The sequence below is a fragment of the Mycena indigotica genome, assembly GCF_014461135.1.
Source record: "Mycena indigotica strain 171206Taipei chromosome Unknown Mind.scaff0004, whole genome shotgun sequence".
NCBI lineage: Eukaryota > Fungi > Basidiomycota > Agaricomycetes > Agaricales > Mycenaceae > Mycena > Mycena indigotica.
In genome coordinates, this window is record NW_023503003.1 from 2,093,319 (window position 1) to 2,119,377 (window position 26,059).

At 50.6% G+C, this 26,059-nt stretch overlaps 13 protein-coding genes across 13 annotated transcripts; 6 read left to right on the top strand and 7 right to left on the bottom strand.

The window, feature by feature from the left end:
• Positions 1-136: 136 nt before the first annotated feature.
• Positions 137-1,103, bottom strand: MIND_00444400 (uncharacterized protein; the record flags this gene model as incomplete). The annotated part of the gene is made up of 5 exons (XM_037361258.1): positions 137-442; positions 490-678; positions 732-797; positions 850-1,010; positions 1,058-1,103. 5 exons carry the CDS (start codon positions 1,101-1,103, stop codon positions 137-139), a joined length of 768 nt encoding a protein of 255 aa, XP_037221550.1.
• A 379-nt stretch (positions 1,104-1,482) lies between these two features.
• MIND_00444500 (Kinesin-like protein) lies at positions 1,483-4,616 on the top strand (the record flags this gene model as incomplete). Its single annotated transcript, XM_037361259.1, has 9 exons — positions 1,483-1,755; positions 1,807-2,208; positions 2,256-3,104; positions 3,152-3,392; positions 3,442-3,539; positions 3,590-3,712; positions 3,763-3,909; positions 3,959-4,464; positions 4,514-4,616. The coding sequence occupies exons 1-9, from the start codon at positions 1,492-1,494 to the stop codon at positions 4,614-4,616; spliced, it is 2,733 nt and encodes a 910-aa protein (XP_037221551.1). The 5' UTR covers positions 1,483-1,491.
• Positions 4,617-4,652: 36 nt separating this feature from the next.
• MIND_00444600 (uncharacterized protein) lies at positions 4,653-5,642 on the bottom strand (the record flags this gene model as incomplete). The annotated part of the gene is made up of 3 exons (XM_037361260.1): positions 4,653-5,321; positions 5,369-5,489; positions 5,536-5,642. The coding sequence occupies 3 exons, from the start codon at positions 5,640-5,642 to the stop codon at positions 4,653-4,655; spliced, it is 897 nt and encodes a 298-aa protein (XP_037221552.1).
• Positions 5,643-5,853: 211 nt separating this feature from the next.
• Positions 5,854-6,985, top strand: MIND_00444700 (uncharacterized protein; the record flags this gene model as incomplete). The annotated part of the gene is made up of 2 exons (XM_037361261.1): positions 5,854-6,026; positions 6,076-6,985. The coding sequence occupies 2 exons, from the start codon at positions 5,854-5,856 to the stop codon at positions 6,983-6,985; spliced, it is 1,083 nt and encodes a 360-aa protein (XP_037221553.1).
• Positions 6,986-7,103: 118 nt separating this feature from the next.
• MIND_00444800 (uncharacterized protein) lies at positions 7,104-9,303 on the bottom strand (the record flags this gene model as incomplete). Its single annotated transcript, XM_037361262.1, has 10 exons — positions 7,104-7,159; positions 7,215-8,224; positions 8,275-8,328; positions 8,379-8,441; positions 8,488-8,579; positions 8,649-8,661; positions 8,840-8,889; positions 8,946-9,016; positions 9,067-9,136; positions 9,184-9,303. The coding sequence occupies 10 exons, from the start codon at positions 9,301-9,303 to the stop codon at positions 7,104-7,106; spliced, it is 1,599 nt and encodes a 532-aa protein (XP_037221554.1).
• A 168-nt stretch (positions 9,304-9,471) lies between these two features.
• MIND_00444900 (uncharacterized protein) lies at positions 9,472-10,306 on the top strand (the record flags this gene model as incomplete). The annotated part of the gene is made up of 2 exons (XM_037361263.1): positions 9,472-9,492; positions 9,539-10,306. The coding sequence occupies 2 exons, from the start codon at positions 9,472-9,474 to the stop codon at positions 10,304-10,306; spliced, it is 789 nt and encodes a 262-aa protein (XP_037221555.1).
• Positions 10,307-10,439: 133 nt separating this feature from the next.
• Positions 10,440-11,576, bottom strand: MIND_00445000 (uncharacterized protein; the record flags this gene model as incomplete). Its single annotated transcript, XM_037361264.1, has 3 exons — positions 11,334-11,576; positions 11,224-11,287; positions 10,440-11,170 (listed from the first exon to the last, which is right to left on the bottom strand). The coding sequence occupies exons 1-3, from the start codon at positions 11,562-11,564 to the stop codon at positions 10,440-10,442; spliced, it is 1,026 nt and encodes a 341-aa protein (XP_037221556.1). The 5' UTR covers positions 11,565-11,576.
• A 195-nt stretch (positions 11,577-11,771) lies between these two features.
• On the bottom strand, positions 11,772-13,428 carry MIND_00445100 (uncharacterized protein; the record flags this gene model as incomplete). Its single annotated transcript, XM_037361265.1, has 5 exons — positions 11,772-11,965; positions 12,017-12,201; positions 12,248-12,636; positions 12,687-12,749; positions 12,805-13,428. The coding sequence occupies 5 exons, from the start codon at positions 13,426-13,428 to the stop codon at positions 11,772-11,774; spliced, it is 1,455 nt and encodes a 484-aa protein (XP_037221557.1).
• A 423-nt stretch (positions 13,429-13,851) lies between these two features.
• On the bottom strand, positions 13,852-15,647 carry MIND_00445200 (Cytochrome P450; the record flags this gene model as incomplete). Its single annotated transcript, XM_037361266.1, has 6 exons — positions 15,322-15,647; positions 15,163-15,276; positions 15,029-15,112; positions 14,333-14,990; positions 13,967-14,286; positions 13,852-13,918 (listed from the first exon to the last, which is right to left on the bottom strand). Exons 1-6 carry the CDS (start codon positions 15,633-15,635, stop codon positions 13,852-13,854), a joined length of 1,557 nt encoding a protein of 518 aa, XP_037221558.1. The 5' UTR covers positions 15,636-15,647.
• A 494-nt stretch (positions 15,648-16,141) lies between these two features.
• Positions 16,142-17,706, top strand: MIND_00445300 (uncharacterized protein; the record flags this gene model as incomplete). The annotated part of the gene is made up of 6 exons (XM_037361267.1): positions 16,142-16,400; positions 16,444-16,802; positions 16,851-17,206; positions 17,253-17,468; positions 17,515-17,641; positions 17,689-17,706. 6 exons carry the CDS (start codon positions 16,142-16,144, stop codon positions 17,704-17,706), a joined length of 1,335 nt encoding a protein of 444 aa, XP_037221559.1.
• Positions 17,707-17,806: 100 nt separating this feature from the next.
• Positions 17,807-19,788, bottom strand: MIND_00445400 (Cytochrome P450; the record flags this gene model as incomplete). The annotated part of the gene is made up of 9 exons (XM_037361268.1): positions 17,807-17,944; positions 17,996-18,041; positions 18,090-18,304; positions 18,362-18,538; positions 18,591-18,617; positions 18,672-18,962; positions 19,014-19,089; positions 19,135-19,505; positions 19,561-19,788. The coding sequence occupies 9 exons, from the start codon at positions 19,786-19,788 to the stop codon at positions 17,807-17,809; spliced, it is 1,569 nt and encodes a 522-aa protein (XP_037221560.1).
• Positions 19,789-20,218: 430 nt separating this feature from the next.
• On the top strand, positions 20,219-22,531 carry MIND_00445500 (GYF domain-containing protein; the record flags this gene model as incomplete). The annotated part of the gene is made up of 13 exons (XM_037361269.1): positions 20,219-20,510; positions 20,559-20,578; positions 20,627-20,642; positions 20,691-20,914; positions 20,970-21,036; positions 21,088-21,102; positions 21,150-21,276; positions 21,324-21,426; positions 21,475-21,553; positions 21,605-22,017; positions 22,065-22,122; positions 22,168-22,443; positions 22,494-22,531. The coding sequence occupies 13 exons, from the start codon at positions 20,219-20,221 to the stop codon at positions 22,529-22,531; spliced, it is 1,728 nt and encodes a 575-aa protein (XP_037221561.1).
• A 98-nt stretch (positions 22,532-22,629) lies between these two features.
• MIND_00445600 (GYF domain-containing protein) lies at positions 22,630-26,036 on the top strand (the record flags this gene model as incomplete). Its single annotated transcript, XM_037361270.1, has 6 exons — positions 22,630-22,977; positions 23,025-23,160; positions 23,208-23,582; positions 23,632-25,355; positions 25,401-25,695; positions 25,747-26,036. 6 exons carry the CDS (start codon positions 22,630-22,632, stop codon positions 26,034-26,036), a joined length of 3,168 nt encoding a protein of 1,055 aa, XP_037221562.1.
• Positions 26,037-26,059: the final 23 nt, after the last annotated feature.

Here is a 26,059-nt window from a genome sequence, read left to right on the forward strand (position 1 = left end):
GACAGCGGTCGACTCGGATGCACACGAGCTCGAGGCTTGGCCCGTCTTAGTTCTCGACTTCTAATCTCGAATTTGACTGCTGAATTACGCTACGTTCTGGCTCGCTAAATACTGTCTTCCGTGTACAAACTAATCCTCAGTGAACTCCACCATAAGCCGCGTTGCGAACCTGATAGTCCTCCATCACCCTCTGAGAATCAGTCGCAGGAAAAGCTGAATAGACTGGTTGTTGGACTGGCTGGTAGACAGGCTCCTGGGGGTATACGGGTGTGGCAGCTCGATACTGGTATGAGACACTGGCAGTATCGCTATAAGCTTCTTTCGGCTCTGGTGATAATGCTTGAGCTGAGAATGGAAGGGCCGATTTGCGATTTGGTGTCTCCTCAGGGAAAAAGTTGATAGACTCGCGTGCCAATCGGCGTTGGCGGCGGTTCCAACGACGCTTTTTTCGACATCAAACACGGTTCCAAAAATAGAAATGACGCGAACCAAAAAGAAAGCGACCACCATTGCAATTCCCAGTATGCCTGCCAATGAGCCGACGATGGCAGCGGCAACTTTGGAAGTTTGAACAGCAGAGGTTGTGTCGGGTTCAGAAGAGGCCGAAGCAGATGCAGAAGACGAAGAGGCTATGAAGTTTTCTGTTGAAAATACTGTGCGGGTAACTGGTCCAAGGGTCTAGAATGGTTGAGCATTGGAGTTGTTGCAAGATAATGGCGAAAGTAACCCACATCTGAATGGGTGGGAGGTGGTGGTGGAGGCGCCGGTGGTGGAGTTGTGGTCACAGTTGGGGGACTCTGAAGAACAAGTTAGAAGGCGGGCGAGACACTTATAAGGGAGGGAGTATACAGTAGTGGTTTCGCTCACTACGGAAGAGGATGCTGGGGCTGGTCGATTGAATAGCGAGCTGAGAGCACCTAGAAGACCGCCATTGTCTGCAGCACTGCTTGTCGGGTCGGCCGTGGAAGCAGCGGACTCGGCGGGCTGACTCTTCCCGCCTCCAAAAAGATCTAGCATGGGTAAGTGTCTTGCGTGTCCATGATAGACTCGACTGAACTGGAAACGTTGAGGTCGCGTTTGTGGTGGTTATATTTACTATGCATGGCGGGTAACGAATGTGGTGGTTGAGTGGAGGTTGTGTGGGACTGTCGGCAGGACTGTCGGCAGTATAACTAGGAGATGTTGGAACTTCCGGCATGCTTGGAGATTTTGACATGTTTCCGACTCGCCGCTCCACAAAAATCATTGCGACCCTGCGATGTACTGCTACGCTAGATCTGGTCAGTTGCCCTTGTGATTTGACAAGGACTCAGATGGAATGGAAGAGCACGCGAATTTAAAAGTTGTATTGCAAGCAGCATACAGTAGAATGAATTTTCGGTTCAGTGTGATTTGAGAAGAGGTGTGTGTGGCTTAGTCACATGAAATGTGATGGCCGGTCACGAGACCTAACATCAACACGACGCGCACCGCGTCTTTCATCCAACCACGATGTCCCGGGCCCCCTCTCGTACGGCAACCCGTCCAAAGACACCTGCTGCACCGCCGACCACTCGCTCTACGCGCGCCACAGCGGCAAAAACCGCATCCGCCCCCGCTGAACCTCCACCAAAGAAAACCACAACAAGAAAGCCACTCGTCAGCAAGGACAATGCAACAGAGACAAGTGCAAACGCGCCTGCCGCAGCTAAGAAGCCCAAGGCTGTAAAGAAGCCTGCGAAGATGGTCGAGGAGGAGCAAACGGAGAACATCATGGTCCTTAGACTACTTTCGGAACGTCCACACATACTTACTTTTCTGACTTAGGCATATCTACGACTCAGGCCACCTCTTGGAGACGATGAACCCACAAATACCCCATATCTCCTGCCACTCTCCGAGTCCTCTGTTCGGATGACTGACCCAAACGACCCTCACGAGAATGCAGCACGCTTCAGGATGTCGGCTGCCACACCTTCCTCGATCTACAAATTCTCGAAAGTGTTCCTGCCCGCAACGGCACAGTCCGACTTCTTCACTAAAACAACTCTGCCTCTTGTCCGCGATGTCCTGCAAGGACAGAATGGCTTACTGTTTGCTTATGGTGTTACCAACTCCGGCAAAACATATACTGTCCAGGGTGGGAAGAACGAGGGTAGCGCTGGGATCCTTCCGCGATCTCTGGATGTGATTTTCAACAGTATCGAAGGGCTTCATGGCTCAGGAAAGGTCAGAAGAATTCATCGCGCCGCGATTTGCCCTTGACAAATCAACAGTACCGCCCTGTTCGTCTTCAAGGAGTCGAATTAGCCGACAAAAGCGACTCGGCGCCTCCGCCGGTTGCGCCGGCTCCAGGTGTCGCTGAGGTTCTGGGCCAGCATATGGATGCGGCTGCTTCTGATGCCGACATCGATCCAACCGTTTTGACTCTCGACCGTAACTACGAATACACGATCTGGATTTCTTACGCGGAGGTCTACAACGAGAAGGTTTACGACCTACTGGACAATGTGCAGGAGAATCCTGCTGGCGGCATCCCGCGGTCCAATAGTGGCAAATCGCTGCTCCTGACACGCAAGGCGCTCCCGTTGAAGCCCTCTCCTCTGTCAGACTCGCCTGACTCCGGCGTCACTGGGAAATATATTTCTGGCCTACGCCAGTTCCGCGTCCACAGTGCTGCGCAGGCAAAGGGACTCATCAAACTCGGTCAACTACACCGTCGGGTCTTTGGGACTTTGGCTAACCGCGAAAGCAGTCGCAGTCACGGAATGGTCATCATCAAAGTTGTCCGTGGGCATCGTGGCGAGCGTGACGATCCCACTTCTCTACAAATTGCGCGTTTGACTTTGGTTGACTTGGCCGGTTCAGAGCGGACCAAGCATACCCAGACGACGGGCGACAGACTTCGGGAGGCGGGTAATATCAACAAGTCACTCATGGTGCTCGGGCAATGCATGGAGGTTCTTCGCAGCAACCAGCGCAAACTCGCAATAAGCCTTGGGCAAGATGCCTTCGATGGTCGTATGGACACGCGGGACGTCAAGCGCGGCCTCGCGCTCGTTCCCTTCCGACATAGCAAACTAACGGAAATACTGATGGATTACTTTGTCGGCGATTCCCGCGCGGTATTGTGCTTTGGCTCGTTCTCATTGTTCCTTTCTGAATATTATAGGTGATGATCGTGAATGTGAACCCTTACGACACGGGATACGACGAAAATTCGCATGTGATGAAGTTTTCTGCGCTTGCCAGGGAGGTCTATGTTACCCCAGCCCCGGTTCCTGCACAAAGAGTGCCAGGGAAGAGTAAGCAGGCTGAAGCAGCTGCGCCGAAACCATATCGCCGCAAAGTTACCATCTCAACTGGAGGTCCAGGAGAGAGGGCTCATGAAGCGGTCTTGGAGGTACTGGAAGGTTTGTGATATTCTCCCGCTTCTGGAGCTTGACTGAGTAGATTTTACAGAGGATGAGGCTGATGGGGCTGGGAGTGACGAGGACGACGAGCCGATCAATCCGCTTGTAGACGCCTTATTCGATGAGGTTGAGCAGTTGCGGATGCAGGTTTGTCCATTTTCTATTCTCCGTCGTCTGGATCTGAAACCCCTCGACAGTTGTACGAATCTGAAATGCGATGTGCCATAATCGAGGCCGAGGTCCGCGAAGAGGTCATGAAGGAAATGGAGGAACGAATGGCGAAGATGGAGAAAATGTACACTCTGCGGATCCAGAACGAGGTATATCCAATGGCACACTCGCGGTTCCTCTAACAACTCTTTGGGAACAGGTCACCCGTAGTGAAGAGAAGACAGATGCCAAAATCGACATGTTGCACCAATCTGGTTTATTTGCTAGTCCCGTCAAGCGCCCGCAGCAGCCCCCGCCGCGACGGTACGAGGAGAGCGACGAGGAAGAAGACGTCGAGACCAGTTTGGTATGGTTCCCTCTTTGAAATTTTGCTGTGTGAATAAATTTTTCTGCAGATGGAATATGGCACGGCAGATGAGACATCTGACGATGATGAGTCAGAACGTGCCCGTTCAGAGTCTCCGCTGGCTGGGAAGAGACCTGCTGTTATTCGCGAAGTTCGCAAGTTTATTCCGGACCCGCCGATGCTCCCGTCTGATGCCGAAGACGCGGCGTTTACGGAATCGGAGAATGAATCGGAGGAGGCAGAAGAAGAATCAGATGCGGACTCGGAGAGCGTTGCTGATAGCGGTGTCTCGGGAAGCGAGGTTGAAGACGAGGATTATCAAGAACACGTGACGGACGATGATGACGAGGAGGATGAAGACGAGCTGATGCTTTCTCCGACCAAGACCCCCCGTGCTAAGCCCCGGCCCATCCCGATGAGGGTTGCTAGCCCTACACCGGCACCGGCGCCAAGAGTCTCCAAACTGACCCGTGAATTGCGGGGCATGAAGCTCGCAGAGTCAGAAGCTGAGGAGTCTGATGCGGCAGAGTCCACTACAGGGAAGAGAAAGAAACGGTAAGATATGGCGTTGCAAGTTGATGTTATATGCTCAGATGATGGATAGGCAACTCGGAAAGAAGAAAATCGTTACCGAGGAAGAAGTGGAGCGGGCTATCGCCAAAGCTGACCAGGGACGGCCAGTCAGGCGGATGACGGGCCGATATTGAGATGATTTTCTCTTTTTCCTTTTTTGCATAAACAATCTAAATGGCATGCTTGAGCAACTCCGTCCAATCAAACTCGGCTGGTGTCTCGTGGAAAGCTTTGAGCAGCTTTTCTCGGTCTGGAGAAGCATCGAGGTAGAAGTTTTGGACGCTGGTGGTCAGACGAAGCGCGTCATTTTGGGGTAAAAGATAACGCTCGTCCGCAGCGGGTGCGCCTGGGACGGCAGCAGAAGGGGTAAGTTCTCCGTGAAGGAGAACAGTGTTATGGCTCTCGGCCAGGTCGGTGTAATTGGTGAGGACCAAGTAGGGCGTCGCAAATGTTGTGCGTGATTTGTACTCCTGGAGGGGAGTAAACATGACGGTGGAGACCGGCACGGTTGGTGTTGAAGGCTGACTTCGTGTTGGTGGTGAAAAGAGATCATCTTGCAGTGGTGGTGGTGGTGGGTCATGGAACGACCATTGGAGAAGATAGAACTCGTGTGCTGCTTCCTCTTTTTCGCCTCTCTTCAGCGGTACTACAAACATGGGGTATTTCGCTGCTTTTGCTGCCATTTTTGAGTAAAGCCCCAACGGAATGGACGCGCAGACATATCCTCGACCCGTCCCATTTGATCTAGATTCGTGGAATACGGTCCACAACGCAGATATTTGCTCGGAAGTGTGTGGAGTCGCGGTAATACGCGTTAGGTTGAGCAGGGACGACAGTGGCTGGTTTGGTATAAGCGTTGGCGAAGATTGGGCAGCTTGATTCTGACCTTGACAGGGGAGCTATCTTTGCGCCCTGCTCCTGAAGGGCTGGGTGCTATGGGTGGCTTGTTTTCTTGTCGTTGTTCTTGCTTTACTTTTGCCATCAGCTCCGACACCGCAACTCCTCGTCTACAAGACTATATAAGCCTGCAGCAGTTTCTTGGGTAGAACATACTCTTCCGCAAGCCTCCTAATCTTGTCCTGGTATTTCTGCTCATAGCTGAGATAACGCCTAAACAGTGGTGGGACGCGGCGGCTGCGCTGGAAGAAGAACCAAGACATTTTTTTGATGATCCGCTGCCAAACTGATTTCTGCTATTCGACACTCACCTCGCGATTTGACCCGTCTCTGTAGTATGAGAGGTGTTCCGTAGTCAACAGCTACAGACTGCGGTCAAGCTCTCAAGAACGTGCATAAATGACAAGCATCTAACTCTGTCTATCTTGAGGCTTTAAAAGCAACAAAACACCGTGGATCTAGTCCCTCCAACTCATGTCGATTCCTGCACTCGTTGGCGGCTTTGAGCTCCGTCAGTATGACCTTCCTGGCGCTATCACCTTTGCCGGCGCGTATGGCCTCGTCGTGCCTGTGCTCGTTTATCGAGCAGTTGTGGCCAATTCAAGAACGGCGATGATCTTTGAAATAATCCCATTCGCCATCGAACGGTACTTCTTATGTAGCTTTTCCCGGTCCTGTCTCATTTCTTTTTTCCAGATGTGTAGTGTTCTGTTTGCGCACTGTCGCTGCAGCGAAGCCGGGCTGGCAGTCTGCAGGATTGAGCGAGTACTTCCAGGTCACGTTAGCGCTCGAGTTCATCGCTCTTGCGCAAATTTTATCGGGCATGATACGCACTGTGCTCGTCAACTCCACCAACCCGCCGCCAGAGGACGAGCCAGAGCCTACCAAGTTGACAGGCAGTCCGCTCGTCCAAGACCAGTCGTCTGAATGGATCGTGCCCCCGACCAACGACAGTGATGTGCAGCGGCGACGCAACTACCGCAGTGTGGCCGGCCTTCAATTCCTCCTGTTCTACCTCCCCGCTCTTATTCTCGCCATTGTTTCCACACGCAGTCTCTACGCCAACGACCAGGTCTCCAAAAACAACCTGATGCAGCGAATGCGCTACGCCAGCACCGCCCTCGGTGCCGTCCTGCTCATCTGGGAAGTCCACTCGCTGGCCATGGCCTGGAGACGAATCCAGAATATTGACAGACGCGCAGTCAAGTACCTCTTGCTCTTGACTGCCCTCCTGTTCCTCCCAGCCATCTACCGCCTCTGCGTCATGTGGCACACCACCGCTGATATCGCTGCCCCGACGCACGCGGCCCTCAACACCCGAGCAGACAAAGTCATGTTTTACCTTTTCCATGTTCTGCCGGAATGGCTAGTGGTAACCTTGTTGTCCCTCGTCAACGCAAAGCAGGTGTGTAATCTGGGGCTGAGAGGGGACCATCGTTCCAAGGACGAGACGCCAGAACAGAGGGAGAAGCGTTGGGCAAAAGTACGCGCAAAGAAGGCCAAGCGGGAGCAGAAAAAACAGGAAAAAGCGGCCAGGCGAAATGGTGGTGGCCAGATTGAGCTATCCCCTACCGCTAGTTTCAAGTCGAAGCCTTATTCAGTGTAGTGTTTTCTTACAGCCAACATGTATTAATATGTACCAACCGAATGGCATTCATCGAGGGCATAGGGACAATCAACAAGTTATAACGACCTAGCGTAAGACGATATGTGCAAAGGGGCATCTAGATAAGATCTGCGACATTGAGGGGCATCTCATCGATCTGAGTGTTGTAGAACTCTGCAAACAGTTGTCAGGGAGAGGTCTTGAAAACAGTAGTGGTAAAATAACTCACGTTCAATGTCACGGAGCATAGCAACATCGTTGGTGGTGACAAAGTTGATAGCGACACCCTTACGACCGAAACGACCGCCACGGCCAATACGATGGATGTAGTTCTCGCGGTTGGTAGGCAAGTCGTAGTTGATGACGAGCGAAACCTGTTGGACATCGATACCACGAGCAAGCAGATCGGTGGTGATGAGGACACGGGTTGAGCCAGTGCGGAACTCCTTCATGAGGACCTCACGCTGCTTCTGCTCCATATCTCCATGCATGGCAGAGACAGTGAACTCGCGGGAGAGCATCTGCTCGGTAAGCATGTCGACCTTGCGACGGGTGTTGCAGAAAATAACGGCCTGGGTGATGGTAATCGTTTCGTAGAGATCGCAGAGGGTGTCTAATTTCCACTCCTCCTTTTCGACGGCAATATAGAACTGCTTGATACCTTCGAGGGTAAGTTCATCACGCTTGACGAGGATGCGGACAGGGTCACGCATGAACTTTTTGGAGACTTCAAGGACCTCAGCAGGCATGGTGGCCGAGAAAAGGGCAACTTGAGTGTCGCCGGGAAGAAGTTGGAAGACTTCGTAGATTTGGTCCTTGAAACCGTGAGACAGCATCTCGTCAGCCTCATCGAGACAGAGAATCTTGATGTGGTCGGTGCGCAGGGATCCACGCTTGATCATGTCCGAAGCACGACCGGGAGTGCCGACGACAACCTGAATACCCTCTTGAAGCTTTTTCATGTCTTCACGAACATTGGTCCCGCCAACACATGCAAGACTCGAGACATTCATGTAGTCGCCAAGAGCGACAACGACCTTGTGGATTTGCAGCGCAAGCTCGCGAGTAGGAGCAAGGATGAGTGCCTGAGTGCCCTTGATATCGGCATCAAGGCGCTGCAAGATGGACACGGAAAAAGTGGCCGTCTTGCCAGTACCAGACTGGGCTTGGGCGATAACATCGTGTGCTTTAACAACGGGCAGAATCGCACGTTGTTGAATGGCGGAAGGACGCTCGAAACTAAGGGAAAATCAGACCCTTGATGGGGTCCGAGGAGGTAGGTCACTCACCCATATGCATAGATGCCACGAAGCAATTCGGGCTTTAAATCCATACCATCGAAGCTAACGAAGGTAAGCACAACGACTCGCAGGACGACCACCCAACGACATACCTGTCAATGACTTGGTCCCAATTGGACTCTATCTCATTAGGGTTGGCATCTTGGAGTTCGTCTCTGTGCATCGATCAGCTGGAGGAATGAGTATGAGTGTCTGACAAACCCTGGCATACAGTGGTGTACTCGTGGAAGGGGAGAAAAAACTCTGCCTTCAAGGTCTTGGTTGGGTTTACCTAGTAAGAGCTGATAGACGACCTAAGGAGATCGCCGTAAGTTACTTTGTACTTTGTGCGTTGTGGGTGGTGTGAATGTAGTATGTCTCACCTGGAAGGACCGTCTGGTTTAAATGTGGTGGTGGTAGAACGCTAAGCGATGAAAAAATTGGTGCCATCAGCACTGCTCCGACATCGGTCCCGTGCTCTGATGTGTGGCACTCTGACTTGTTTCGCGACTCAACGCGGCTAATAAAATAAAAATACATTTGTGTGTCTGTGTGCTATGCTATATGCGACTACTTGGAGGCTTTTTTCAAGTCATCTTTGGCTTCACGGGCTGCGCTTGTCGCCTGGAATACGCATCAGCACAACAGTAAGGTCAGGGTTGAAAAGAAGATCTTCCAACCTGGTTCTTCTTCTGTTCAGCAGTGGCGGCAGCACTTCCAGCCTTCTCCTTCGCCGTCTCGGATGCGGAGTCTGAAGTCATATTTCATTTTGACGACTCCGGATGACTCCATCCGACTCACCGAAAGTTTCTTTCGTCTTTGCCGCAGCTTCTTGCCCAGCACCAATAGCGTCCGCGAGTCCCTTGCCCACCTTTTCTATGTATGAACGACCATCGAACTAATCTTCGGAGGACTTACTTTCTTGTTAACCTTGTCTGCTACTTCAGTTACTTTCTCTGTCACGGTAATCCTCGCAACGGCAGTGGAGTGGATAGGCCGAGCGTTGGCAACAACAGAGCGAGAGATTATTCTGAACATGGTGAAAGTTTATGGGGCGTTTGTCTCCGGGAGTGTGGCTTAAATACGTTCTTCGTTGGGAGACCTGCGTCAAGCAATCGTCATTGCTGCCAAAATGCCATATATGGGTCTGCCTCCTGTTGTCACTCTTTGCTTCCTCCTTCCATCATCTCTACATAGAGCTACTTAATGGCGACGTCTTTTGTTTTTGTGAGTCTCGCCGCTGTCTCTACACCATTTTAACTACTTGTTGCAGCCTCAGCATAGTACTACCACTACCGCCACCCGCAAACCACGGCCTCCACCGCTTGTTTTTCCAGCAAAACTCGCCAGCCCAACGATAGATTCGCGCGCCGTCTCGCCTGACTTTGATTCTCGCTCTATCTCGTCCATCTCAAGCTCGCCAGTCTCGTCTGCTTCCAGCGAGGGAAGCCCAACTAGTGTGGTCGGATTTGCCTCCCATCGCCTTTCGCATCATTCTAGAACGCCGTCTACTCTGGTCGGATTCGGTCGCAAGCAGCACTTTCACAGACATTCCATCGCCGCCCAGTCGCCTCCTTCCGTCGATTTCAGCCGCAAGCATGATAACCGACGATCTGTTTCGGCACCCATCTCGCGCCACAGCCGTTCACTCTCGCTTGCGGCAGACTACGAAACAGCGTCTAGCAACATCCTCGGCTCATCAGTCCCCAAGTCTGGCATTCGACGTGGAACAAAGCCCTTGCTCCTTCCTCAGCAAGTCAAGGCCAAGAACCGCCAGTCATTCACATCTCGCGCGAAACGTACGCTGATTCTCCGCATTGTTGCTCTTGCTACGGCTGCTCCGATTGAATTCGTTTTGAATCGCCTGGCTATCCGGACTACCCCGCGGCGAGTTCTCACTGATGATGAAGACGAGGAGAAGGCATTGTTGGAGCCAGACTCTCAGGCTGACACGAATTCGGATGAACGCGAGTCTCATGAATATCAATTGAAGAGGGTTTGGTTCCTTTACCGTTTCCTGCGTGCGTTGGCGAAGGTTTGAGACGAGAATACACATTACCAGCTACCCTGCCTGTCTTTACTACACATATGACCCATTCATGACTTTCAATTATTCAAGCCAAGTTATTAATACGAGAGTAAAGATAGAGCGACCACCAGGGCTGGTTGCGTATTCAAGAAGATGACCGTTGACGAGAACGTTCCCACCCTTGTGGACGTTGGAAATTTGACGAGGAAGGATCCAAATCCCCGTATGGTCGTTGGCTCCCGATGCCAGCTGCCACCTTCTGATCTCGTCCTGCCCACCAATTGCCTGACGTGTTTCCGTTATAAGCAGGGGGCGGCATCGTGACAGGTCCAGCATTGACAGACGATACGAAGAGTGGCGATGGCGCTGGGGAAAGGCGAGGAGTAGATGCAGGCGAGGGGGTAAGGAATGAGGGGTATGCTTTGACAGCACCTTTGGGCATATATTGTGCATATACTCCGCGCCGTTTTCGATGTCGACGAATCAGGAATACTGCGAGAAGTGCAAGCATCACGAGAACCGCAAAGACTAGGACGCCAACAACTGCCATTGTCGCGCTGGAGATACCCTTAGTTGACTTGGCAGCATTCAGGCCTTGTGCTTGGTGGTCGCTATCAACTGTGTAAACAATCGAGTCAAGGATCATGAGCGAGTCTGCGCCGCCTTGAATGCCATTCTGGATAGTTAGTGTGTGCGGGGCAGATGTGAGCTGCTCAAGAACAAAGACTGGAACATTATAGTCGAAACCAGTCGAGGAGGTTGCCATGCGAGAAAACTGGCCAGCTTGGACACCGTCGATGTAAAAAGTTAGCTGGATGTTTCCGTTGGGAGCAAAGGATGTGCGTGGAATAGCGCAAAAGACGTAAACTGCCGATCCTTGAAATAGTTCGATTAGCGGTTGCCCTCGGAATTGCAGACGCGTCAGTTACCATTAAATGCGGCAGTCGCGGTCGAAGGAACATTGGGGTGTTTGTTTGAGCTGGCCCGACTGAACTACAAGGGTGTTAAATCGAAACCGATTCAGAGAAAGGTAACACACTGTGGATTCATGCCAAGTTCCCCCAACTAGCTTCGTATCATCCGGACGAGCGGCACAAGTCGGAGAATTTGCCTTGCAGCTAGTGCGGGTATCCCATGCGTCGATTGGGGAGTAGATGATTTGTGCCTTGGTGAGAGTGTCGCCGAGTTCGTCGTCAATTGTAACGTTAACAAGTGCAGCCCAGCCGGAGAGAAACCAAAGAGAGAAAAAGCACCATGAACTAAGGAGCATGGCGCCAGAAGTCGCGGACTTCTGGGAGAGTCCAGCGCCCAAAGAAGAGGAACAGAAAAGAGGGCTGGCTGTTGACAGGCATGTCGCAGGTCCGTTGATGAGACGGATGATGGGATAATTCGTAAAATTGCAAATAAATTTGTATTCTTCAAAAGATGCTACGATGGGAAACGGGTGCAAGCACGAGTAAAGTACACAAGAGTTAAGTCAATTTCGCCTCTCCTGCCACTCCTTCTTAATAGCTGCCTTGAAATCCAAGAATGACATGTCACTGTTAGGTTCGAAGTGGTGGATTATTTTGTGGGTGTCATCATTCACGTAGTCGAAGGCCTCGTAGTGTCGCAAGTCCTTCGCGCCATAAGAGTAGCATTGAATAGTGCAGCAGATAGACCCATCGCGACCTATGAACGACTGCTTAGGAATGTCGGACAGAAGACAAAAAACTAACGCACTTTCGTTTGAAAGCTGATGCACTTGATAGTTATTAGGATCAATCCAAGTAACGTCTCCTCTGCTTAAGTTGGCCGGTGGACCAATTGGCACGGCATCGTAGAGACTAGTGAAATAGTAGGCCTTGATGCTGCCATGAAGCACCTTGATTATAGCATGCGAATCTCCGTGGTTGTGAATTGGAGATCTATCACTGCATCAGCATCTTCGCAGAAAATCCAGAGGGACCATACGCGTGCAAAGCGGGCCAAATTTCCAAGACAAAGGGGGCTCCTGGAGAGTTCCCCAAGTCAGAGCCAAGTGTGATGCGGAGGTATGTGCTTTTATAATCGTCGGGACCAAATTCAGTGCTTTTGTTCTTCAACATGGTTTGACAGAGGAGACCTTCGGTATTGACAGAGCGCTCGATAGCCTTGCTGAACTCGCGGAAATCTTCTGTGTCGAGTTCGATTTTGCTCCCAGCAACGTTGGCATAGAGCCGTTGACATTCGGGACTTAAGTTAGCAGCCACGGTGGCGCTTCCAGTAGCAAGCTGTTCAAGAGTGATAACGTCGTTTGGCAGGATTATGGGAGGAAGTTTCTGGACCACTGGCAGAGGGAGGTAGACTAGTTGTAGCGGGGCCTGGGACGGTGAGTTGAGCATATGGTGCTGCGTTAAAAGACGAATCTCACAGCAGTAGGACTGCCACCAGTTTGTTGGACAGAAACCGTTGTAAGCTCATCAATGAAAGCAAACTAGAGATGAACAGATGAGCTTCGAACTCGCAGACAACAAAAGTATGGTACATACCTTCTCGTTCTTCCAGTGGTAAACCCCCGGAGGCACCCGCTGCTTCAATTCTGCCTGATACATGGCCATCGACAGGTTGGCGTAGTCTCTTCCAAAGCGCAATATTCCGTTCTTATGATCGACCGAGAGCCAATAACGAGCAGGGTAAGGCATATCAGGGCGAAGGTATGAGCTGGTGGATTGTGCCATGGGTTGACCCTCGATGGCGACTTTGTCCGCAGGAAGAAAGCCGGAACTGCCTTGAGGTGGGGATGGCCCATACCAGAAATCCACGGTCGTCTCGGAAACTTGCACGTAAAGAGTCGATTTGGAAGAATCATTGGTTGAGAAGGCAAACAAGAGAGCAAGTGGACCGGTGCAGTTAGCGACAACCGTTCCTTGCCCGCGGATGTTCAACTTGGTCTTGGCATTATAGGTCAGATATGACCCAGGCGCATCGCCGGAGACGGTGTCGAGAGGTTTGGCAGTAACTACTGTCAAAACGCTTTTCAACGTCGGGCTGTATGGTGGTGGGGCATCGACGTGGGGCACAGCGAGTTTCACAGATTCGGTAAACACGTCCGAGTTATGGACGACGTTTCCTGGAGCAAAAACATCGAAGAAGCTGCTAAAGCGGTCGGTCATAGTGTTGGTGGGCTTTGGGTTCTGGGTGAGCGGTTTATAAACCTTTGTGCGTCCGGAGATTTGGAGCAGCCGTGGCAAGTCGCCCTGGACTAATGAAGCGCGACAGGCTACATTATTAACCATGTGTCCTGTTTTCTCCACCACTCCACTGTGGCCATTGTACTTTATGTGGTGAAGAATGAGGGAGGCGAACAAGTTTGGCATTCGGCATCGAAGAACATGAAGGCTTGAAGCAAGAGACGACACGGTCCCGTGACTCCAACTGTGTGGATTGATTCACGCGCAATGGCGCTGAGCAGTCGTTTGCACATCAAATTCTCTGCGCTCTCTATTCACCATCGCAGACCGCTTACCGCAACCGTTTACTCAAGGTCAGAATTAACAATTTAGATAACAGCAATACGACATAAAATCTATTCTACTCTATTGGTTTGTCCTGGGCGTGAACTTCATCCTGCAGCCATCCTTCGGGAACAAAGTTGCGATAATCCTTTGGAAGAAGTTAGAAGCTAGACACGGAAAACACCGGAAAACGTACTCGACTTTGTTTGTTGTTGGCGTTATTTCATGCTCCCAGTCAAACATCATGGCAGCAATGCCTAATACCAAAGCGATATTCATAGTCGCATATTCCAGTCCGATGCAACGATGCGGTCCAGACCCCCACACGAGGTAGTTTTTGGGATTTGAGTTCGCGAGACCATTTGGATCAAGCCACCGCTCAGGTTGGAATTCATCAGGTTCAGGGTAGACGTCAGGATCGTGGAGGGAGGGATAGAAAGAGGGAATGAGCATGCTGCCAGCGGGAACGGTATAATCATCGGAAATGGGGAAGGCTTTCGTCGACTTATATGGGACCTACGCATGATGAGTTCAAATCATTATTACTTGCCAATGCACGAACCATGACCACTGGTGGTTTAACGCGAAGACTCTCCTTCACTACTGCCTGCAGATACGGCATTTGGTCCATCAGTTCCAGAGTGAGAGGAGTGTCGTAGTTGCCCTGAAGCACACGCTGTTGCTCTTCCCGTACTTTGGCCAAAATTTCGGGGTGGTCGACAAGGTGTTGGAAACCGTAGATCAAGCCGCTGCTCATAGCATCTTGCGAAGCAAAAAGGAAGGAGAAAACGACCATTGCCATCTCATGGTCACTGAATTCGCGACGACCCTTGTAGGATGGATCATTGAGAAGCTGCACCCATTCGTCAAGCAAGCAAGTGGGTTCACCACCACGTGCCATTTCGATTTTGCTGTTGTGCGCAGCGAGAGTGAGCCACCGAAGCGCGACTTTGCGCGCTTGAATTGCTTTGTAAACTTTGGTCCCAGGAAGTGCGAATGGGAAGTTGACCAACTCAAGTGCTTGAGTGATGAACCAGTATTTGTCGCTGATCTCCCTCGTCGCCTCTTCAGGAATATGGTTGCCGCAAAAGACACGAAGAGAAGTATCCATGTTGAGGTAGCGAGCGTTCATCATGATTGGACGAGGTGAGGACGAATACTCCTTGGCCCATTGCGCGAAGTGCTTGCGCGTAATCGCATCCTGAATCGTGATATACATCCTAACAGACATGAGTTGCTTCATGATTGGGAAGGGAACCAAACTTGCCCGATGGCCTTGCGAGTGAACAGGTTGTTCAAGCCGCGACGGTAATCCACATGAGTTTTTCCTGTCAGAAATACCCTACAAGCGGTTTAGCCTTCATAGAAAGAATAAATAAGCGGGCAACACACCAGTTGTCGGGCAGAAGTATTTGTTTGGCCGAGTAGACCAGACATGGCTCAGCATACGTGGGGGAGTTGACAATTTTGCGAGCGTATTCATTTGACGACGCCATGACGATGAAGCTATAAACTATAAGAACTAGAATGAAGAAGCGAAAGGTCCGTTACATGTTGAACACGCTGACCGCACTGAGGACCCCAGAATTCCACTGCTTCATGTAGTTTTCCATCGTTGGGCTCATCGAATCGGCGAATTTACCGATGAGCGGGATAGTCCACTTGGCGCCAGGGAGGTGACGCTTTTTCATGCGATACACAGTTTGCTCGAGTGCGAGAAGTGCCAATAACACTGCTCCGGTTGTGTAGAGCCATGTGAAGGTGCCATCTGAGCTTTTGAACGACTGGGAAAATGAGTAGAGTGGAGATGACGTGGAAGACGGTATCCCGGCTGCTGCAGACTTGGAAGTACTGAAGAAAGCCATGGGTGACAAACCTCAGGTGGTTCGATTCTCAACTTATTTCCAGGCATGACACGATAATGTTGTGTCGATGGCGGCAATCAATTTCGCTCATTTTTCCACGCGTCATATGACAGGTTCGCCTTTGCCTCCTGTGGTCAGATAAAAGACTCTGCGTTGGGCTACGACGTGAATAACAATAATTCGGTGGCCCTCACAATATTCACTATAAATCATAGCTCATCACTTACGAAATCACGATGACACAGTCAAATCATTATCATCAAAAAAAAAAAATTCTGCGGTTCTGTAGGCTGTTTGTTTAGAGGGAAGCTTTGAGATGTCCGGTATCTACGTCGCTTGTCAATTTACTAGTCATAGACTCGTCCTCTACTTTCCTTTCCTCTAATTTTCAGATCAATTTCTGATGTCCATATTTGATGGTGCAATTAGTGATTACGTCACAACTGCCCTTCAACTCAAGACACTGGCATGAAAGGAGCTTTTCGTCTGACCTGCTTTGCGCCACCATGGCCAAGTCTTTCATTTCACACCGGCGACGCTCATTGCTTGTTCTACCGCTAATATTCATGGTTTTACTCCTACGTTCTCTTCCAAATCCGGATTCGATCATGCTTGGTCGACCTGGCACTACCAACATTGACCTTTACAAACCTCTTATTACTTACTCAGATCGCCTGCATTCATGGATTCCTGAAAATCAACGAACAATTCACGGCTTGTTTCTCTGCATGGAAGCCAAGAACTGTGCGCAGAATCAAACGAAAGGTGCGTCAGGGCACCTTTTATCTGCTTGCCTCACGTTGAATAGTCATCGTTCTTGCGAGTCCTGAATTCATCGAGAACAAAAAAGGTGGATATGTAAGCGGCGAAAACATCTGGGCGTTCAGCACCGTGTCAGCGCTGCAGAATATGGGGTATACCATGGTCTATGCCGAATCAACCGACGTGGCCGTCACACTCTACCACATCCTCGATCCGCTCGTAGAGATGGTTATATTCAACCCCGATCAAGCCTTCGAATGTTTCAATGCACCATTATGTGTCCGTAGCGAGGAAAATCCAGCAGGAATCCCTGCTTGGCGGATATTTTCATTCTGTTTCTGGTCAGGGCTCGGCACTGCTCTCAAAATCAATCCTCTTGGGGACAAATGGTCCCTAAGCCCCGAGGTAAATAATAGCATCTCTCGAAACTGTCACTGACCAAGCTCTCCGTAGGATTACCCGGGCAGAGAAGCTAGCTACGTCGGCTATTCTATCGAAGCTCAGTGTCACAAACAACGACATGTTCCGAAAGAGCAACGCAAGCATCAAGCGTATATATTGGGCAAACGCATAGGACTTTTTAGTCCGCAGAACACGGCTTGGGCACCAGAGTTGTACGATGCGGCAGCAACTGAAACCGGAATCGCATTCATCGCAGCAGCATATCAGGAAACGCGTGACCCTACACCCAAGTTGTCGAAAGCGATAACAAACCTTCTGGCGCCAGGCCAGGAAATTTTGTCTCAAGACAAGTTTTATGATCACCTGGCCCATTCCAAAGTTCTTGTGGGCCTAGGAGACCCCGTACTGTACGGGAAAATGTCCCACTCCGGTATTTTTGCTCAAACAACGCAGATCCCCGACGCCTTACGACGCCCTCTGCCTCGGCGTTCCCTTCATCAATGTTATCAGAAGCTGGGATAGGACGAATCCAGCTGATAAAAGCCGATGGGCTGCGCAACATGGATTCCTTAAACGACTGGATCCGCCCTACGTTTATAATGTGTTCGCTGGAGACCGCAAAGGATTCGTAGACGCTGTTAAATCAGCTGTCGCAAATCCCATCGAGAGGTACTATAACATCTTGACCGTCTGCAGAATTTGAACGTCTTCCCAGCTACATAGTGGACGCGATGAGAATAAGCGCAGTAGAGAAGCGACTAGGGGAGCTTTTACAGCGCAACTGGCGATCCGAAGCTATCGAATTATTGGAACAAAGGAGAAGTGGCCGAGAAAGCGGACCAGTAAGTTATCTTGGTCGCATTTTCTTCATCAACTCAAAATGTGACAGTTGTTCCATGTCGAGTAATGGTCGTATCTAAAAGTTTTTAATACTAGACTAACACTGGTGGTTCATTAGACAGGAAAGTAGGACGACTTGGATTGTATAATATGAACTCGATAAAATGCTAGACACGTTTGACTTTTAGCGGAAGTGAACTCATTGCAGTTCCTTTCACCCTGGGACGGATGACAAAACTCTGGAATGGCTCGATTTCGTGATCACAACGCACAGAGAATTGACGAATGAGAGCCACAATCAATGCCTAATGTCGGAGTCAATTGGTACGATTGGTTAAAGAAGGCAAGAGACCGGCCTTGATCTCAGCTTGTGCAAAACGCGCTCCGATGCAGGACCTAGGTCTAGGTGTCCCATGATAACCCGTCATATCAAAATATAAAGCGGCTCACCCTTCGCTGAAGGCGAGAAGACTTGGATGGTGCTGACTCTGACCATCCATCCAACGTCGAGGACGGAAAATATGTGCATCGTCACCCCAGAGTTCACTGTCTGTCTGCATCACATTGACGGGAATGAAGAGAATGGTGCCTTTAGGAATAACAAGCCGACTTTCCGAAGTTCCGGGGATGGGTTGAGACAAGGGCACACTGGTGGTTACAGCAGCCTGTTCAAGTTGATAGTAAGTCGAACACAGCCCAGTGTAGTCAAAAATATAAAATACCTCATGATGATTTTCAAGAATCGGAGGGTGCAAACGAAGAGTTTCGAGAAGGACACCATGAAGGATTGGGAATCGGGTGGAGAGTTCGTCAAGCGTTGGATCGGTATTATGTGATGAGATTTCCACTCGAAGCTCTTCCTGAGTTCGAGGGTTGATTGCAAGCTCATAGAGGACCCACTAAGGTTGAGTTAAGTCGGGATATGGCGTCAAAACCTAAATGATAGCTCACAGCGACTGTGCTGGAGACGGGTTCGTACTGGTGATTATTCAGGATGACTTGAACCAGCTCTTCGAGATAAATATTACACACCGCAGCAGAGAGAATGGTTCGCATTTGCGCGACGATCTCATCTAAATCCATCCTTTGCTCTGAAGCGGCGTCCGCTTTTAACATTTGCGCCATCAGAGTTTTTTCATAGGAGTCGTTAGCCAACTTGGCGTCACGCCACATCTTGCGAGCGACTTGTCCGAGTTCCATCTTGGTGCGACGAACCATCTCCCCTTTCTTACCGATGTTGAGAATGGAAGGAAAGATCCAAAATAATGCGCGCATGTAGAAAGAAGTTGCATTGTGCTGAGTGTTTGTCAACCCATCCAAGGCCTAGGAAGAACTGAGAAATCAATTGAACTTCGCTCGCTGAACGGGTTGTACTTCGAGCAGAGGACTAGGATCCCCAGATAACAGGTCGAATTCGTGCGAGAAAGCGGCGCGGCCAACGCTTTCGAGTCTGGAAATGGAATGAAGTTTTGTGAAGAAGCTTGACAAAACGAACGCAAAACGACCGGCCCAATTAGTCACTTCAATTTCAATTTCGTCGCGACCAAGATCGTCCATCATATGTAGCCACTGAACAGCTAGCTTGCTGGAGATTTCATGGAAAACGGGCATGAAGTTGCGAACAGATGGTTGGCTGAAGGCTGGAGCCAGAAGTCGCCGTTGTCTTTCGTGACTCTCTTTGCCTTCCACGTACAATATCCCCTTGCCTACTTGAAATAAGACACAGAAGCCTCGATAGCGAGAAGCATTACCCAGAGTTTTTTGGAACCAAATTCTGACGCCATGGGGTTTGGGGAAGTTATAAATGCCCTCCGCACCAAGGATGTATGAGATGGCACTTTCATCGGTTATGCAAAGCATTGGGTGCTACAGCATGCAGTCAGCGGTTGTCATACGTTTGTCTGTCTGGTACTAAACGCACTCCGAAGGCTCCGCTGATCTTGACGACCTTGCCAAAGGTTCGTTTCCAACCATGATAGTGGGAGCCTGGTTTGGTGTGATAAAGCTTCCACTCCTCGCCCCAAACGAGTGAAGGAGAGTTAGGACCGGGGACGTGACTGAGTGCCCGACGAGAGACGAAAAGGCCGTAGGAGAATCTGCAGACAAGGAGTAAAGCCGAAACGGCAACTGCCTCTGGCCAGGAAATCATGAGTTGGGGGTTTCAGATGCAGCCGCTATTTATCGAATGGTCGACGGTATTCGGTTGCATCGGCATTCCAGTGCTTCGCTGATGGTCAAAGACCAGGCTCGCCCACCGATCCAGATATGGACAAGCTTTTAAAAGATCGCGGGCGTCAGCAGTAAAGAACGCGACGACCCACATTGTACGCGTCTTCCATTGTGAACTGACACAGCTAGTTTCAACTAAATTTAGGCCATTACATGCGCTGAGAGTTTGAAGCACGCGAGGAGAAGACACTCGGGAAGAAGCAGCCGGGGTAGTGATTTCCTTGAGCTTGCAAACAGAACGAAATTGTGTTGTGTGGGTTGAAAGAAGATGGGCCAGAGGCTGTGACGCTTGATTGTTCGCTCGCTACGTGTAACTTCTGGTCTGCGCAGCCCGGCCTTGGCGCACTTGTATGTCGAGAAGAAACCCTACAGGCAAAGGCAAACAAACCGGCGAAGATATGCCTTCAGACACCCATGCCATCTCTTCGTCCCTTAGCGGAATTGCAGTCTCTCCTCGAACTTCAAAACACGCCCACCGGTCTAGTATGGAGGACGACACGGTTGACGAGGTAGAGCTTAGCCTTTTGGGGGAAGAAGAACGTCGTGAGGCTGCCCATGGACTCGATATTGAGGAGCAACATGTCCAACCACATTCCTTATCCACCGAAGACAAAAAGGCCATGGTTTTGCTGTGTGTTCTATGTGCGTCCGTCATCCGTTCTATTTTTTTCGTGCTTCATCTGCCAATAGACCTAATACAAGGGGTTCCTGTGCGTTTTATTGTTCGAATAGGGTGCTTAGTGCTAATGAATCCCTAGTTGGGTCTCGCTCTCGGTCTGTTCCAGTAATTTTGGGTACAAAACTACCTTTGACGTTCTCCAGGATCGGTCCCTTTTATTCTCAGAGAGAATTTATCATACTCGCAGCTGGGGACCTTTGCGCTCTCCGGCTATCCATATTCCCTTAAATTGTTATGGTCTCCCATCGTGGACTCAGTCTTCATTCCGTCTATTGGCCGCCGCAAGTCTTGGATTATACCAATGCAACTTATAATCGGAACTCTCATGCTCTATATTTCCCTCAACGTGCAAGTATTAATGGACAACGTCAGTGGCCTTGGGCAACGCGCGCGTGCAACAAAACTGACAACCATTTCGCTAGGCAAGCCACCATGTCGGACAGCTCACCTTCCTTTTCACCTCCCTCGTTTTCTTCTCGGCTACGCAAGGTGAGCTTACCATTCACCTCTACCGCTATTCACTGAGATGTTGTTCCACAGATATCGCAGTCGACGGTAAAACCATCCAAATCTTTTCCAGCTCTAGTTCTGAGACGAATTAGGATGGGCTCTTACCCTCCTCTCACCCGAAAGTCTATCGTATGCATCAACATGCCAAACTATCGGCCTGAACACGGGATTCTTCGCGTCGTTTACCGTGTTTCTCGCGTTTAACAGTGAAGCTTTCGCGTGGGTACTTGATTCTACTCGCGAACACTTTTTGAGGGTTTTTGCAGGACCAAATGGGGTGTACCACATCTCAGTCTTAGTGGCTACCTGAAGTTCTGGTGTGTTATGTCCTACGCAGTTAGTCTGTGGCTACTGTTTGCCAAAAAGGAGGTTAGAGCGTCCTTGGCTGTCACCTTCCGAAGCTCACCCAGTCTGAAGAGGAAAGAAGCGCTCAGCGATGTTGATCTCAGTATCAGCGCCGTGTATAAGCAGATATGGGCCATTTGCAAGCTTCGCCGTGTGTTGCATTTTTGGCCTGTTCCAAGTCATCAATTATCATTTTTCTTAGATGTTCAGCTACTTATTCTCATGCATCTGTTTGCCAAAATTGGGTTCGCCGCCAACGAGGCTGCGACATCCCTCAAGATGGTTGAAAAAGGTTTCCTTCGAGAGGATTTGGCTATCGCCGTTCTCATTGACTTCCCCTTCCAAATCACCGGTGGATGGCTAGCCGCAAAATGGTCACGAGGAGACCATCCTTTGCGCCCTTGGCTTATCGCCTTTTGGCCACGTCTCGGGTTCGCCCTCATGGCGACACTGATTGTGTACTGGTTCCCCAGACCACCAATTACCATGGGCTTCTTCATTTTCCTCATCATTCACACCGTCTTTTCCTCGTTCGCGAGCACAGTCCAATTTGTAGGAATTTCAGCGTTCCATACTCGAATTTCCGACCCACTCATCGGAGGGACATACATGACGGTACGCTCCGAATAAAGTCGTGGTTCCGCGTTGATTTTCCCAACCAGCTTCTGAACACATTCACAAACATGGGCGGGACATGGCCGAAGTGGTTTGTGCTCAAAGGTACATCTTTTTCTCGGTAATACCCCTGCCTCTAATTGCTTGCAGGTGTCGACTTGTTCTCTGAGGCCACATGCAAAGTGAAATCGGGCAGCACACCACTGCTCACAAAAGGCATGTCAGAGACCGATCACTCCCATCAAATGTTAATCCTCTTGATAGTGTCTGAATGTGTGTCTGACGCAGGTAAAGAGGCCTGCAAGGCTGCTGGAGGAGAGTGCCACATCGAAAAAGATGGGTACTACGTCGTTTCCGGAATTTGCATGGTGTTTGGAGCAGCATTCTTGGTATTCTACATCATTCCAACGGCTCGACGTCTACAGGGTGAGTTTCTGGTTGGTATTAGTTTCCCTCTTCTAAAAGATGACATTTAGCGCTGCCTACATCGGCGTGGCGGGTGAAGATGAGTTGAGAATGGAAGTAGGGTTGTCTCTTTTAGGATACTTTTTGTCATCAACGCGTTACCTACTTTTTCCAAACACACATCGCGAACAGTCGTAAAGCTCGCCTATGTCTACTCACACAATGCAATCGTCGACGATGCAATTTGGCCCTGAATGGATGCGCGTTAAGCAACCTGCGAAAACCCCACAAGGACCGTCACCACCCCCGCCAACAGGAAATGCTGCAAGCGCGTCCAGCTATTCTGCCTTGGTGTCGCCTTCTCCAGCCCCGCCAGTCGAAAAGCGGGACGAAACCCATCCATTCAGGTATACAAGGGACGAGATGCTCAAAATCTACCGTGATGGGGGAGGAAAGGCCAGTCTTGGGCTTGAGGTCGAGCGGCACGAGGGAATCGTAAGAGATGTTGGAACGGAGCCAGTCACTTTGAAAGAAATGAGCGACTCGGAAAAGAAGGTGCACAATCCGTGAATAATCTTGGTGGCCTCTGCTCACTTTCGCAGCTCTTTGCCAACGGACTCAACTCTGAACTTCGCCGTCGCCCCTCCATTGACACTGACCGGCCCCGTCTCCCTCATAATAACTCTGGGACGGGGAGTCCGTTGCGAGAGCGATTTCCCAGGCGTCGGGAAAGCTCAGGTATGCACTAAATCACAGTCTACTCTCTTGCTCATTTTTTTTTCAAGACCAGTTAGTACCACGACGACTTTCTTTGTCCAACAGCCAGGCTCCTCTTTCCCCTGCCCTTCCCTCCCCTCGTACTCGATTTGGACATCCTCCGACCTTTGATGGGGTTCTAAATGGTGGCGGGGAAACATGGGTGGCCAGACGTCGTCTTTCCGAAGCCAAGGCCGCCAACGCGTCGCGTGATCCTGAATCACACGAGGCGCGCACCACAGACATCCGGGAAGAGGATGAGGAGCCAACCCCTCCTCCAAAGGAGCTCACTCCCCCAATGCAAAAACCAGAGCCTAATGGAGCGGAGGTCAAACAGCAACAACCACCTCAAGATTTCGCCGCAGTCCAGTGGTCCTACCTAGATCCACAGGGTCAATTGCAAGGTGAGCAAGTATATTGCTTCTCATTAGCCATTTCTCACCCATTTTTAAGGCCCATTCCGCGCCGATACGATGCAAAAGTGGTTTGACGAAGGTTACTTCACCGCCGAGCTTTTAATGAAGAGGACCCACATCGATGTTGATTGGGTGGCTGTCAAGGATTTGGCTCAAATCGCACGATCTGCCGGTATCGACAAGTTGTTCTACGCTCCTTCTGTTCCTCCAGCTCCCCCCGGCATTTCCCGTCTAAACAGCGAATCATCTGCTCAAAATGTCCCTGATGCGAATTCGTTTGCTGCACCATTGCAGCCTGCCCCCGTCCGCACTCTCCGTAGCACTACTTTGGATGCTTTCTCCACAAACTCTGACTCTCCTTCCTCGTCATTCGGCACAGGTCGTTTTGGAAACGGATCCCCCGACTCCAACAGTTTTGGTGGTCGAGCCAGCAGTCAATACTCTGCCGAAGCCGCTCGATTTGGTGTCCCTCCCGAAAACTCATCTTCCTTGCGTCGAACCGGCTTTGGTGACCCAACACTTGATCATTCTGCACATAATCCTCGGTATACCGGCAACGAGATATATGGCACAAATGGAATGTCTCAAACAGCTTGGCCGGTTGGTCAGACGTTTGACACTGGTTTTGGTGTTGCTGGTTTGGGCCAAGGATCTGGTTTTGGACATCTTCGCAACGTTCAGGATGCAGGTTTTGTCAACGATACTCCTTTAGCTGTCCCAGAATACCTTGCGAGCAATGCTGGGTTCGGCCCTGGTCAACAGTATAATCCTCTACATGGAGGTTCCTTCATTCCATCACAATCTCCCGCCGCCAACTTATTTGCGCAAGGGTCTAAAGCGCCTCCCCCTCCACCAACCGTTGTTGCAACCCAATCGCCTTGGGGTGCTCCGCGAGTTGCTTCTGATTCCGCGAGGTTACCACAAAATCAACCACCCAGCCCCGTCCAAGCTTCCCCTTGGGGTGCCCCAGCTATGGCATCCACTCCTTCTGTACCTAAACCTGCAGAACCCTCTCCATGGTTTGCTGCCTCGCAAGGTGTCATTGACGACAGCAGCTGGAAAGAAGATCGCGGTCATAGTCTTACCTTCAGTAATCTTGGGCAACACAATCAGCAGTTTGCCGCTACGACTACAGAAGAAGCTCCGAAGGCCCAACCCATTCCATCTCCAGAGCCGCTCGCAACAGAAACCCCAGCGAAAGCTACTCAACCAACTAAAGCTAGGGCTAAATCTATCCAACAACCTGTTGTTCAGCAACCGGCTGTCGCCCCAGTGGTTGCAGAGAACGAGCCTGTCATTCCGGCTGGACAGTCAAAGACCGCATGGGCAAAGGACGATGATTCAAAACGGCCCAAACCTTCAGGAGTCACTCTCAGCTTGCGAGACATTCAAGATGCTGAGGCCAAAAAAGCTGCAACTCGCAAGGTGGCTGCAACAACTACCCGTCCTACTCCTTCTACTGCGCCTTCCACTGACGAAATTCAACCTTTCACTGCCTCGTGGGGATTACCAACATCACAAGCCGGTGCCAGACCACCTCCAGTCAAAGAGGCTCCTCCTGTTGTTGCTTCGACGGCCAGTGGAACTTCAGTGGGGGCTTCTGGTACTCCAGCCCCTGTCTGGACAAATGCAGTGAAAACGACTGCGACCAAAAAGTCGATGAAGGAGATTCAAGAAGAGGAGGAGAAGCGGAAGAAATTAGCTGTGAAGGAGAGTGTTGCGCCGGCTGCTCGCAGAGCTTATGCGGAATCAACAACTAAGGTCTGATATAACACTGCAATCTTTTTTTTGTGTGACAATATTTAGGCTGCGGCTCCTCCCCCAACCACTGGAGGCGGTGCTTGGACAACTGTCGGGGCCCCCAAAGCCAGCGCACAGACCCCAGCAGCAGCACCTACTCGTTCTGCAGTGCCCAATGCGACTCCGGCCGCGAGCTCATCTAATGCTCCCCGAACGAATGGGACAACTGCTCCTCCGAGAAGTGCCCCTCCGCCAGCTAAAGCACCTGTTGCCAGGCCAGAAGAGCACCCTGCTACTCCATCCCATGAGTTTGTGCGATGGCTGAGTGATGCCCTGAAAGGTCTCAATAGCTCAGTGAATGGTAAGATTATCTTTATCTGATTCGGAAACTATTTTTGATATTTCTCGGCAGTGGAAGAAATCATGTCCATGTTGCTGTCTTTCTCTTTGGACCCAGATGCATCCACAGTTGAGCTAATCTCTGACCTGATCTATGCCAATAGCACGACACTTGATGGTCGTCGATTTGCCTCGGAGTTTGTCAGCAAACGCAAGGCGGACGCACTATCTCGACCAAAGGCGGGTACAACCAAACTTGTTTCGATTGCAGATGTGGTCAAGGCTCAGCCGAAGCCACCGGCCTCGTCGGAATGGGGTGGATTCAAGGTCGTGAACAAGAAGAAGAAAGGAGGACGATCGTAAATAATGTAATGTGTGCCGCTGTA